The sequence below is a fragment of the Takifugu rubripes genome, chromosome 13 (assembly GCF_901000725.2).
Source record: "Takifugu rubripes chromosome 13, fTakRub1.2, whole genome shotgun sequence".
In the NCBI taxonomy this organism is placed as follows: domain Eukaryota; kingdom Metazoa; phylum Chordata; class Actinopteri; order Tetraodontiformes; family Tetraodontidae; genus Takifugu; species Takifugu rubripes.
In genome coordinates, this window is record NC_042297.1 from 1,291,740 (window position 1) to 1,302,457 (window position 10,718).

Here is a 10,718-nt window from a genome sequence, read left to right on the forward strand (position 1 = left end):
CCCCCCATTAAGCCCCCTGCTCTCTTCTTCGTTGGTGCCCCCACCACCTCAAACGGCTCAGAAGTGTTTGTGACAATACTGACCACTAAATAGTTCATTTCTGACTATTAGTTGGTCACTAGTTTCTAGTAGTCAGTAGTAGTTAGTAGTTCTTTTCGTAGGATTGTGGAAACCCTGAAAAGACGACTCCACCCTCACACTGGTGTCCATAATAAACTAAATACCAGCCTTCGCTATGGGTCAGTTCAGAGCTTTCATTTTCTCTCGGGGGTTTTCTGCTGACCTTACCTAAAATATTTGCATGTTCTTAAGTTTGCTTTGCAGGAAAGTGTCGGTAAAATCACTGCTTTTACTAGCTGCTCTACCTCCACAGGAAGACCACAAATGTGACCAAGCTGCAGCAAACATGACAGTAAACTAGCAAAACAGGACCGGAACTCCAGTTTCTGACGTGTTACACGTGTGAGAAGCTTTTATTACGGAGGTGAAAGAGGGCGTTAACAGTCGAGCTGTGTGGAGTTATAGTGTGAGGACTGAGGCGTGTATCTTAACCTCGTGTTGGGGGGCTTAATTCAGGTCTTCAGACATCCTGGAGGAGGATTTGGTGACGTTCATCTCATCTCTGACCGTCCGTCCGAGCTACTGAAAAACACTCGTTGCCAGACAGAATTGGACTGGAGAAAGCTGCTTTATTAACAGGTGAAAACTCATCGCGACGGAGGGCAGCAGGCTTGCACTTGTCCTAAGAGTTTTAGGAGGGGGGCAGGGTTATATGGGAAGAGCTTCTTCATGTGTAGCCTCACCACAACCTCCTTCAGCTCCGACACACAGCCCAGCACTCTTGCAGCTACCTCACAGCTAACATCTGATGTCTTTTCAGATCCAGAGCGAGGCGCCTTAAAATGAGGCTGTCTGACGGGCGCCTGCTCCACATCCGGGGCACTCATACGGTTGGTCCACGTTGCACCCCGCGGACCTCCGTTCTCATGGTCGGACTCATCAGAACTACTGTAGTCCACCAGCGGGAGGCCAGGAGCCGAGCTGGTGGGTTCCAGGGGTGAGGACAGACCTGGAGGGTGAGCAGGGACATGGGCAGTGACCTCACAGGGCTGGTTCTGACCTCCACAGGCCGGAGGCATCTGACGCGCACGTGAAGATGCAGGCGGATTCTTCACGTGACCACATGTCACAGCGAAACCCTGCCAGTCAGCCAGGAGACACTTGAGGTACTGCACAAAATACTCCAAGAAACAGGTCTCGGTGGAGATGAGGAGGTCGAGCAGGAAGCTGTGGTCAAAGGAGATGCTCTCCAGCAGAAGGATGAAGTGGCAGTGAGGGTTGTATCCAGAAGCACAAGCTTCCTCCAGCAAAGCCAGTCCATCCACCCCCGAGTGCTGTCTGCAGGAAGAAAGGAGCAGCAGGGACCATCAAGGAAGAAGCTCGGTTCAAACCATATTTCCAAGGTGAACGCCCAACAATAATGACAACAAATATGACCTTGAGGTGGTCCAAAGTGGCCTGAAGGCAGCTGGGGCAGTTCAGTTGAAACAGGTTCATACCTGTAATGGAGGAATATGGAAAGCAAAGCTTTGGCCGCCTCCATCATGTCGTCGTCCTGCTCTCCGAAGAGCCGGCCGACCCAGCAGCACAGGTGAGGCTCCTCCCGCAGCTCCTCACTGTGTCTCTTTAGGAAGCCCCAGAGTTTCTGCAGATAACCACACAACTCTGCAACATCAAGCAACCCTGCGGTGAGAAGCGGGACACAAAGGTGGAAACAGAACTCCCTGGCTGCTGTGGACACTTCAAATGCGTATAGGAGCATATATACACTTTTGTTCTCACCTTTTTCTCCTCTTCTGGAAGCAGTTTGGATGTGAATCTCCATGGATTTGAGAAGAAGCAGACTGACGGCTCGAAGCAGGACGCAGTCTGGTTTTGAAGGGTCAACACGTGTGGGTCCAGACCCCCAAAAGGACGAGCAGATGTCCACCTGAAGCCCTTCTAACCAGTCGGCCCCACTGCTGCGACAACGCTCTGAGCCAGCAGAGTCACATCAGGGTCAAGGTGCTTGAGCTTCAGCCCAGGAAGGTCTCCTGAGACCCACTCCTCTCCAGCCTTCTGGAGCACGGCCCTCTTCAGGAGCAGCAGGAGCCGTTTCTTCAGCAAGTCCCCAGAGGAGCCGCTGATGACCTTCAGAAGCTCCGAGGAGTGACGATGGACCAGTTCCTGACAGTGAAAGCAGCTGCCGGCGCCCCCGGTGAGCGAGGACGCCGCCAGCGCCTCCAACAGGTCCGCCAGGAAGCACAGCGTGCTCTCAAACCGCCCCGTGGTCGCCCTCTCCTCGCTCAGCAACTTTGAGCACAACACACCGAGGCTGGAATCAAAACTTGACAGCAGTTTTCCAGTGTCCCCTGAAGGTCCAAGTGAGGAAAATCACAAGACCAGTTTAACCCCTGTTTTTGTGGAGCTTTTAGCAGAATCAGAACAGAGCAGGCCTCCAGCCTTCATGTAGGCCAGAAACTTGAGTCTTCTAAAGGCGCCCTGAGCAACTACAGGAAATCGACCTGAGGGTTTAAACCCTCACTAGTAGATCCACGGGTTAACGTGCACGCCTGCCTACTCCCAGGTTCTTTCTTATCTCTAGGTGATGGTCTGAATAATGGCTTAGATCTTACCTTGCAAAGCTCCTTTCACAAGTTCTTTTAAGGCGCGGGTCAGCGACCGCAGACAGGCGTCTAATTCAGGGCCCGGGACGGCGAGGGCGAAGGCCCGTAGACAAGTCTGCTCCCACGCGGGGCTGACGGCACCCTGGGTAAAATTAGCCCACACCGAGTCAACGCGCTGAGCAGAATTTAGCTTTGGAGGTAAAAGGTTCGACACAAGAAAGCAGAGATTCTGCATCCTCGTGCAGTCAGACTCCAGTTACGTCTGAGGGGAACCTGTCCTGATTTAAGGGCTTCTCTGTACCTGCTGGAATAACTGGACGCACCATTACAGCAGCTAAATACACAACAAAACAGGCAACATTCAATGTAAAACCTCTACTTTTAAGTAGGATTCGATACCAGACTGAGACCAAAAGTTCTCTTCAGTAAATTCTCGTAAAGGCGACACTTGAGGACTCACAGATTCGTGTAGATGATAGATGACATATGTTGATACAGTCCTGACGGCCAGATGGGACAAGATCTGGTCAGAAGCCTGGAAATGACGGACCTGGAAGGGAGCAAATGGATTCTGGTAAACACGGAGTATCGCTTCACTCAACATCTGGGGGTTGGGGGGGGTCCGACTCACCAGATGTGACATCAGATCCATTTCATGAACTAGTATCTTCAGCGTCTCCACCAAATATGAAGCAAGAGCCGGAGGCGGGCTCCGAGCCGCCAGGCTGGAGCTGATCTTCCTGAGCAGGGTCATGCTGAGCCCTGTCAGCTCCAGGCTGCCCGCAGGACCACCATCCTCCCGGGACGCCTCACAAGCCTCCTCCACCAGGAGGGAAGCCAGAGCCGCGGCGCTGACGCCGGGACGCGACCCGCTCTGGAGGCACCTGTAAACCTGCGACAGCCGCTCAAAGCGCCCTCTAGGTCCTGCTGCACATCCCAGCACGGCCTCCTCCATCTTCCGAGCCCTTCCTCTTACGCTCTCTTCTCCTAGTTTGCTTGTTTGGCCATAGTTTCCTTCTTCTGTTGCTCCTCATCTCCCACTTGTCTCCATTTCTTCTTCTACTTCCTTAGTATTGTGACCCTGTGCGTGTTAGAGATCCCCACTGCCCCCTGCAGGACATTATGGTAATGCGCAGCAAGACGATATATCTAATCGATGGGTCACCAAATAATGCATAAAGTGCTGTACACATTATTATATATTGTGTACAACACATATTTCATATTCATGAACACAACTAATGTTAAAAACGAAACTGCAGGGGGAAGTGTGATCCTCCCATCATGACAGGAAACAGTGCATCCCGTGTTCCTTCTGTTCACGCTTCACACACCTGACTACCGTTGTCACAGCCACAGGTGACACATCTGAGTCACCTCTGAATCTAGCCCACTTTGGACAGGTAAAGGAGGGTTAAAAGTAGCCCCGAGGTAGCAGCGTTGTGAGAGTAGTCGTCTTCAGGTTAAGGTTAGTTGATAGGGTGGTAGACTCAGATTCAGATTATATATATAAAATCCAAGATACATGGATAATCAGCCTTTTTGTATAAATACATATTACAGAGACAAGTTTACCTGACGAATATACAGATCGGAAATATATAATATTCAGTGTGTGCAGAATGGTTGAAATGCTATTAGAGAATTGTAATGTTATTGTGTGAGTCCGGTGTTAAAAGCAGTTATTTATTAGCACGCATTATGTTTGTTGTGCAGTCTGACAGGAAGGAAGGATCTGCGATACCTCTCCTTCACACAGCGAGGGTGGAGCAGCCGCTCACTGATGGAGCTGCCCAGTGCTGCCAGGGTGTCCTGTAGGGGGGGACGTGTTGACCACCTCCACTGAGTCCAGGGGACATCCCAGGACAGAGCTGACCCACCTCACCAGTCTGTCCATCCTCCTCCTGTCCCATACAATTTTTTGTATTATATTTTTATTATTTTTACTTATTGTTCTTTTTCTATCCTTGCATTCCTAAATGCCTAATTTCCTCTGTGTGTTTTTGCTGCTGTTGCGCCGTAATTTTCCCCGTTGTGGAACAAATAAAGGAAATCTGAATCTTAATGATCAATCAAGTGTAAATTGAACTCCACCCTCTTGTACATTAGGTGGCGCTACTGCACAAAAATCAAGGAAGGAAAGAAGAAGAAGAAACCGGCGCGGTTAAAATCGACGAAGAAGAAGCATTGCGCGGCGCGTGGCGTGTTGTTGCTAAGCTAAAGTTTGTTCGCCTGATTGTGTCAACATGGTTAAATTATCCGCTGAACTGATCGAGCAGGCGGCCCAGTACACCAACCCCGTCCGAGACAGAGAGTTGGACTTACGAGGTTAGTTGCTTGTTTTTACCAGAGCCCTCTTTAATGTGCTAGCTTAGCATTTCCCCTCCTCACGGAATCGCGCTTTTTATCGGACCAAAATGTTACCTGTTGTGTTCTTGTGGTCTTTAGCTTCAGTATGTTGCGCTGGGTATGTGCTCTTAATCTGGTGAAGTCTATTAAAGCCTGTTTTTGCAGTCTTATAATGTGGTATGAACAGACAAAGGTGTCCCGATGTCTCCTGTGCAATCCCCTAAATGCATCATTAGCGCCTCTAACATTAGCGAAGTTTACCTGGGTTTATTTTTTAGAAAGCAATACGTAATAAAATACAAACGTGCACGTTAGAACCGAGCTGGTAAAATACGACTTATAAGGGTGATCAATCAAAATCCGTCATATCTTCAGACATTATGGAGCTAATATCCTTTATGGAGCCCATTTAAATGACAAAGATAGACTAACGGCACAATTTCTACTCATTTAAGTGTTTGAACCACCAGACCTGGTCACATTTTTTAAAAGAAACCGATGCTGATGTGACAGTTTTGAATTAAACCCTCTTCTTGGTCTGTTTCCAGGTTATAAAATTCCAGTGATAGAAAATCTGGGGGCGACTCTGGACCAGTTCGACACACTGGACTTCTCTGATAATGAAGTCCGAAAACTGGACGGCTTCCCTCTGCTCAGAAGGCTGAAAACCCTGTTAATGAACAGCAACAGGATTTGGTGAGTTGCTCGCACGTGTAAAACCTTCCTTTCTCCGCGCCGATGCGCAGCTCCCGTGTTTAAATCCTGTTCCATGTGTGTCCAGTCGCATCGGGGAGAATCTGGAGCAGGCGCTGCCAAACCTGAGGGAGCTGATTCTGACGAGCAACAACATTCAGGAGCTGGTGAGTGTAGCCGGGGATGTTGTTGGCTGTGGAGCATCTAAAGGCTTCTGCAGTGGTGGGGGGCGTCCATCTAAGCTGTTCGGTCGGCTTGATTTGGACCAGGGTGGCGTGATTGTGTCTGTCCGTCCCCTGAGATCCACAACCACTAGATATCGTTGTCTCAGTCAGTTGTGCTGGAAATATCTCTTCAATTTCCGCTCCTTTGAAAGCATCAAGGTTAATAACCACACCTCACTCGGTGGTGACCTATTTGACCCAACAATATGAACAGATCTTCTCTTGTGTCATCGCTCTTGTCTACTCAGGATGACATTAATTGAATAAATGTTTCCCCTCTTTCCAGGGTGACTTGGATCCACTGGCCACAATAAAGACCTTGAGTCTCCTCAGGTTTGAGCGATCCATTTTAACCTTGACTAATGTCTTTATTTCAACTCCATAACTGGTTGATAATGACTTCCCAGCTTGTTGAGGAATCCGGTGACAAACAAGAAGCATTACCGGCTCTATGTCATCAACAAGCTGCCACAGCTGCGCGTGCTTGATTTCCAGAAGGTAAAGCTGAAGGTATGTGAGCAGGAAGGTTGCCGACCTCATGAGAATGTGTTCCTCCGTGTATCAGAACTGAAACTAGAGTTTTCCATTGCTAAACTCGTCCAGCCTGGAGAGTTCTGTCCTTGCCTCCCTCTTGGATCAAAGCTCGCGGTTTTCACCCTGTTTTTCACATGAATTATATCACCATAGGAACGGCAGGAGGCGGAGAAAATGTTCAAGGGCAAACGAGGTGCTCAGCTTGCAAAGGATATTGCCAAGCGAACCAAAACGTAAGATAAAAAGTCCACTTCTTTACAGCAGCTTCTCAGAATCACTGGATCCTGGCTGATGGAAAAGGCTGAATCCGTTGAAAGGTGCAGGCCCGTAGCTTTGATCTGGTCAACGCCAACCTGGCCCATCCTGTACAACAATACTGACAGGGCTCAGGCAATAGGACACAAGGGGGACAAAGACTTTTGACAAATCCCTGTAAAAGGGAAGGTGCACGTCTCTACAGGCGCTGTCGCTCTCATCGGGTCACAAGGAGGAAACTGCTGGAAACGTCCCCAACCCAAATGCCTGTAATAGAGCCCTGCGGACGTGTCCTCAGAAAGATAAAGTTCTGTTTCCTGAAGCCACATGGGTCTCAGTGCTGCGGAGGACTGCTGCCTGTGGACTGTTTGACCTGAGAAAAGATACTACACTGGTTCTAGAGGTCAGAGGAGCTGGTGCGGGTCCGTGTCACCGACGTGCCTTTCTTTCAGGTTCACCATCGGCGCCGCCGCACCCTTGGAGAAGAAGAAGACGGGGCCGTCTCAGGCTGACGTGGAGGCCATCAAGGTTGGCTTTGTCCCAGTAGTCATTGGTGTTTGACGGCCATGTGGGGGCAGCCTGTTGTCTTTTGGGTGCACCCACTAATACTGTGTTTTCCTAGAATGCTATTGCTAATGCCTCATCGTTGGCGGAGGTGGAGAGGTTGAAAGGGATGCTGCAGGCGGGTCAGATCCCCGGCAGAGACCTCAGAGCAGGTGAGCTGCTGGTCACCAGACCGTCACCAGCCCACGAGCAATGGAAGCTTCCTGTCGTTAGCCGCGAGCAGCAGAACCCCAGCAGCCTTCGCTGCTTCTGTTTAGCTCTCTGCTCCACGTGCACCAGCCTTTTGATGGTTTAACAGGTGAATTTGTGCACTCAGGTGAAGCTGACATGGTGGAGGAGGAGGAGGAGGAGGAAGAAGGAGCACATATGGCTGGAGATCTGGGAGAGGGGATGAGCGAGAGAGGTGGAAATGTGGATGAAGACATGGACGTAGAGCAGCATGTCAACGGCTCCTAAGCAGCGCAAATCCACGCGAGCCTTTTTTATTTTTTATGTTGTACATTTGTTTTTTTCCTCTTGAAAATGTGTCGGGCCTTTTTTGTTGTTGTTTTTTGTAATATACAATAAAAAGCTAATTTACTACATTGTAACGTGTGGCAGCGAGTTATAAAAGCGTAACGACCAAATCCGTGGATGGAAATCAAGTGGTCAGCGTGCACGTACAAGCTGGTCGGACACGTCACCAGTTATAACCAGAAATATCTTTACCTGTATAATTACTATGGATTATACTGGTAATTCTAATGGCAATTAAACACGATGACGACGTCTTAATGCGTTTCACCTAAATGGGACATGAGATGTCACGTGGTTCCAGTGTGACGGCTCCACGGACGCTCAGACTTTATGCCAAACAAAGGTTAAGGAGAACTGTATCAATCTGTCTCCATAGAAACGGAGTATCAAAGTGAAGGTGAAATAAATACAGTCTCTTTTGCGGAAGGAAGACGACATAATGGCAGGTTAAGAAAAGAGCCCAAACTCTTTGTGCGCAGAAGTCAGGTGATTTTTAAAAGTGTTTGATTTTCCCACCGTCATGAAGGCAGCACGCAGCTACCACGTCACCCTACATGTAGGCGTATTGCTAGCTAGCTGTTAGCATGGTGCCCGTCTGTGCTGCTGTAGAACTCTGAGAACTTTTGGACTTTTACGGACTTTTACACCCACGACCACAAACTACGGCTCTTCTCGGAACTCCACATTAGGCCTCCTTAGCAGCCATGGATGACGATGTCTTACTTTCTCGGAAAGACCCCCTCGGAAACACGGATTTGGGTTCCATCGTTGGTAAATCTCATTAAAACGCAACATTTTTGTGCGTAGTTGGTTTCTTTTGATTCAGCAAGTAAAATGATGACGAGGTTGGTGTCACACCGGACAACAAGGTGTTTCGAACCGCTTCTGTGGCTGTAAACAGCTAACAGTTAGCTTAGCCGGGTTAACTACCGTCACCGGTACCTAAACGCTTCTGCGTTAATTTAGTTAAAACTGAAACTGTCCTGGTAGCAACGTTACGCTTCCACGTATCTAACCCTATTTTCTTGTGTGAAACTACGGAGCTCGTTCGTGGCGTCTCGATGCGTTTGTGTCTTTAAAGGTGTTCGGTCCCTGTTGCAGGAGAACTTCTGTCCCAGTTCGGCTGGTACCTGCTGCTGCTCTGCATCGTCGTTTACCTGCTGGTCCAGCAGCTGAGCCGGAGGAGATCCAGTCAGGAGGATCCGGGATCACACCGAGGTCAGCCAGACGTGTCCCCTCTGGATAATGTCTCTCCTGTCATGCTGGGTTCTGCTTAGGGTTCCCCTGACAGGGTTCTGTGGGCCAGTACTTGTTCACCAGCTCCTTTAACAACGTGTGTTAGTTGATTATTACCCAAACTGGGTCGTTTTGGGTCGATGTTCAGTGACACATCAAGTGTAAAACCATCGTTCTTGTGTTAAAGCGACTGTTTTTTATTGTGAAGACGCCGTTTTAGTGGCCAGGAACCAAGAGGCCATGGAAGCATCTCGGAGGAGGATGCAGGAGGAGCTGGATGCCAAGGCGGTCGTCTTCAGGGAGAAGCAGAAAGAGGTGAGGCCCGTTAGAACGGGCGCCTTTCGTCGGGTCCGGTCGGACCTCTCATCCTTTGAATTTCTGACCAGAAAGAGGAAGAGAGGAGAAAAGAGAAGCTGGACCGGCTGCAGCATGGGAAGAGCTTCCGAGCAGCGGCGAGACAATCAGAAGTGAGTCTGAAGAGTCTATTCCCACTCCTGGTTCCTGATAACGGTCTTAAATGAGAGTGACCTCTAACCTGGAGCACTGTTGCTGTTGCTACGCGGGCAGAGAGCTAAGCTAAGATGCTAATTCACCTCTGATGAATGTATATATGTGTGTTTATATGTGGACAGGCTGAGGACGAGGCCAGCACGTCAACAGTGGTGCGCAAACCAAAACCAGACAGGAAGCCACTCCGCAGCGGAGGTATTTCCTTTTCCTGCTGACGCTCTCCACATTTGTGGAGATTTTAGCGTATTTAATGTGTTTCGCCTAAAGACAAAAGCACCGTTAGAGAGAATAAACCCACTCGGCTGCTGTGTTGCAGACTATAACCCTCTGACCGGACAGGGCGGCGGCTCGTGCTCCTGGAGACCGGGGCGGAGGGGGCCCTCGTCAGGTGGATGAGGTTAAAGGTCAGAGCTGCTGGGTCCGCCTGACCTCTGCGCTCCGACCTCGCCCCGCGCACACTGACCCACTGAAGCAAGCTTTTAATGTGCCCACCCCTGATCTGCTGCTGCTCCACGCCTCCCCGTTTCACTCGTTCCTGCACTTCCTGTGGCTTCCTCCTTTAGCCTAGAAGGACGCAGACGTGCGGGGACATTAGAAGCCTGTTATGACGCCATTTCTGCAAACGGTTCCTGGCCGTCGGATTTGGCTGATGAGCTCTGTGGTCGGTGATGCCCCCTGTGTTTTCTGCCCCCCCGTGTTTTATCGTGGAAAGGTTTGGCTGGTGAAGGACACCCTCTGATCTCCGCATCTCAGACGCACGATCAAACTGTACATGTGTAAACCAATAAAGCTGTGCTCCCTTATTGCGCTGCGCCTGAATAAAACTACAGCACACAATCAAGTCATAAGACTAAAACAATAACTTGTTTAAAACAATGAATAAGAGTATGTTGAGGGCACTGCTGCACAACATGTTTCCATATAGTACATGTGGGGATGGCTTGTGGGTTAAAGAGCTGAACTTTTATTCACTTTTAATCAGTCCCCTTGAAACCGACGCGTGATACCAGCAGGCTGCAGTACCGACCAACGGCCACTAGGTGGCGCCAGAGTCTGCGGAACCGTTCTGTCCTGAAGCGACGAATTTGACAAGATGTTCTTCTAAAAGCAAAGAATGTCTGCTTTCATCTGAGTACGTCGCCTTGTTGGAAAAGTACCGTCCAAATATTTC

At 49.6% G+C, this 10,718-nt stretch overlaps 3 protein-coding genes across 6 annotated transcripts; 2 read left to right on the forward strand and 1 right to left on the reverse strand.

The window, feature by feature from the left end:
• Positions 1-669: 669 nt before the first annotated feature.
• LOC101068279 (uncharacterized) lies at positions 670-3,752 on the reverse strand. 3 transcript variants are annotated; one of them, XM_029846650.1, is made up of 6 exons: positions 3,298-3,752; positions 3,127-3,216; positions 2,676-2,808; positions 1,843-2,411; positions 1,560-1,705; positions 670-1,398 (listed from the first exon to the last, which is right to left on the reverse strand). In XM_029846650.1, exons 1-4 carry the CDS (start codon positions 3,619-3,621, stop codon positions 2,002-2,004), a joined length of 957 nt encoding a protein of 318 aa, XP_029702510.1. In that variant the 5' UTR covers positions 3,622-3,752; the 3' UTR covers positions 670-1,398; positions 1,560-1,705; positions 1,843-2,001. The 3 variants fall into 3 exon arrangements, with proteins under 3 accessions (XP_029702510.1, XP_029702511.1, XP_003978875.2); XM_029846651.1 differs by having other exon boundaries at positions 1,560-1,725; XM_003978826.3 differs by having other exon boundaries at positions 1,560-1,743.
• Positions 3,753-4,830: 1,078 nt separating this feature from the next.
• LOC115252146 (U2 small nuclear ribonucleoprotein A'-like) lies at positions 4,831-7,875 on the forward strand. 2 transcript variants are annotated; one of them, XM_029846635.1, is made up of 9 exons: positions 4,831-4,994; positions 5,564-5,711; positions 5,797-5,875; positions 6,219-6,265; positions 6,340-6,430; positions 6,620-6,699; positions 7,174-7,249; positions 7,344-7,437; positions 7,602-7,875. In XM_029846635.1, the coding sequence occupies exons 1-9, from the start codon at positions 4,913-4,915 to the stop codon at positions 7,739-7,741; spliced, it is 837 nt and encodes a 278-aa protein (XP_029702495.1). In that variant the 5' UTR covers positions 4,831-4,912; the 3' UTR covers positions 7,742-7,875. The 2 variants fall into 2 exon arrangements, with proteins under 2 accessions (XP_029702495.1, XP_029702494.1); XM_029846634.1 differs by having other exon boundaries at positions 4,832-4,994; positions 6,340-6,442.
• Positions 7,876-8,337: 462 nt separating this feature from the next.
• Positions 8,338-10,350, forward strand: LOC115251939 (selenoprotein S-like). The gene is made up of 6 exons (XM_029845782.1): positions 8,338-8,572; positions 8,903-9,019; positions 9,246-9,352; positions 9,424-9,504; positions 9,670-9,742; positions 9,864-10,350. The coding sequence occupies exons 1-6, from the start codon at positions 8,506-8,508 to the stop codon at positions 9,941-9,943; spliced, it is 525 nt and encodes a 174-aa protein (XP_029701642.1). The 5' UTR covers positions 8,338-8,505; the 3' UTR covers positions 9,944-10,350.
• The last annotated feature ends 368 nt before the right edge of the window (positions 10,351-10,718 follow it).

Excerpts from the sequence above, each read along its gene's own strand:
- LOC101068279 (XM_029846650.1), bottom strand. The coding sequence starts at position 3,621 with ATGGAGGAGGCCGTGCTGGGATGTGCAGCAGGACCTAGAGGGCGCTTT. Across the intron at positions 3,217-3,297 it reads TGGATCTGATGTCACATCTG|GTCCGTCATTTCCAGGCTTC; the intron begins GTGAGTCGGACC and ends GCTCCCTTCCAG. Across the intron at positions 2,412-2,675 it reads TGTGAAAGGAGCTTTGCAAG|GGGACACTGGAAAACTGCTG; the intron begins GTAAGATCTAAG and ends TTGGACCTTCAG.
- LOC115252146 (XM_029846634.1), top strand. The coding sequence starts at position 4,913 with ATGGTTAAATTATCCGCTGAACTGATCGAGCAGGCGGCCCAGTACACC. Across the intron at positions 5,876-6,218 it reads GCAACAACATTCAGGAGCTG|GGTGACTTGGATCCACTGGC; the intron begins GTGAGTGTAGCC and ends CCCTCTTTCCAG. Across the intron at positions 7,438-7,601 it reads CGGCAGAGACCTCAGAGCAG|GTGAAGCTGACATGGTGGAG; the intron begins GTGAGCTGCTGG and ends TTGTGCACTCAG.
- LOC115251939 (XM_029845782.1), top strand. The coding sequence starts at position 8,506 with ATGGATGACGATGTCTTACTTTCTCGGAAAGACCCCCTCGGAAACACG. Across the intron at positions 9,020-9,245 it reads GGATCCGGGATCACACCGAG|ACGCCGTTTTAGTGGCCAGG; the intron begins GTCAGCCAGACG and ends TTTATTGTGAAG. Across the intron at positions 9,743-9,863 it reads GAAGCCACTCCGCAGCGGAG|ACTATAACCCTCTGACCGGA; the intron begins GTATTTCCTTTT and ends GCTGTGTTGCAG.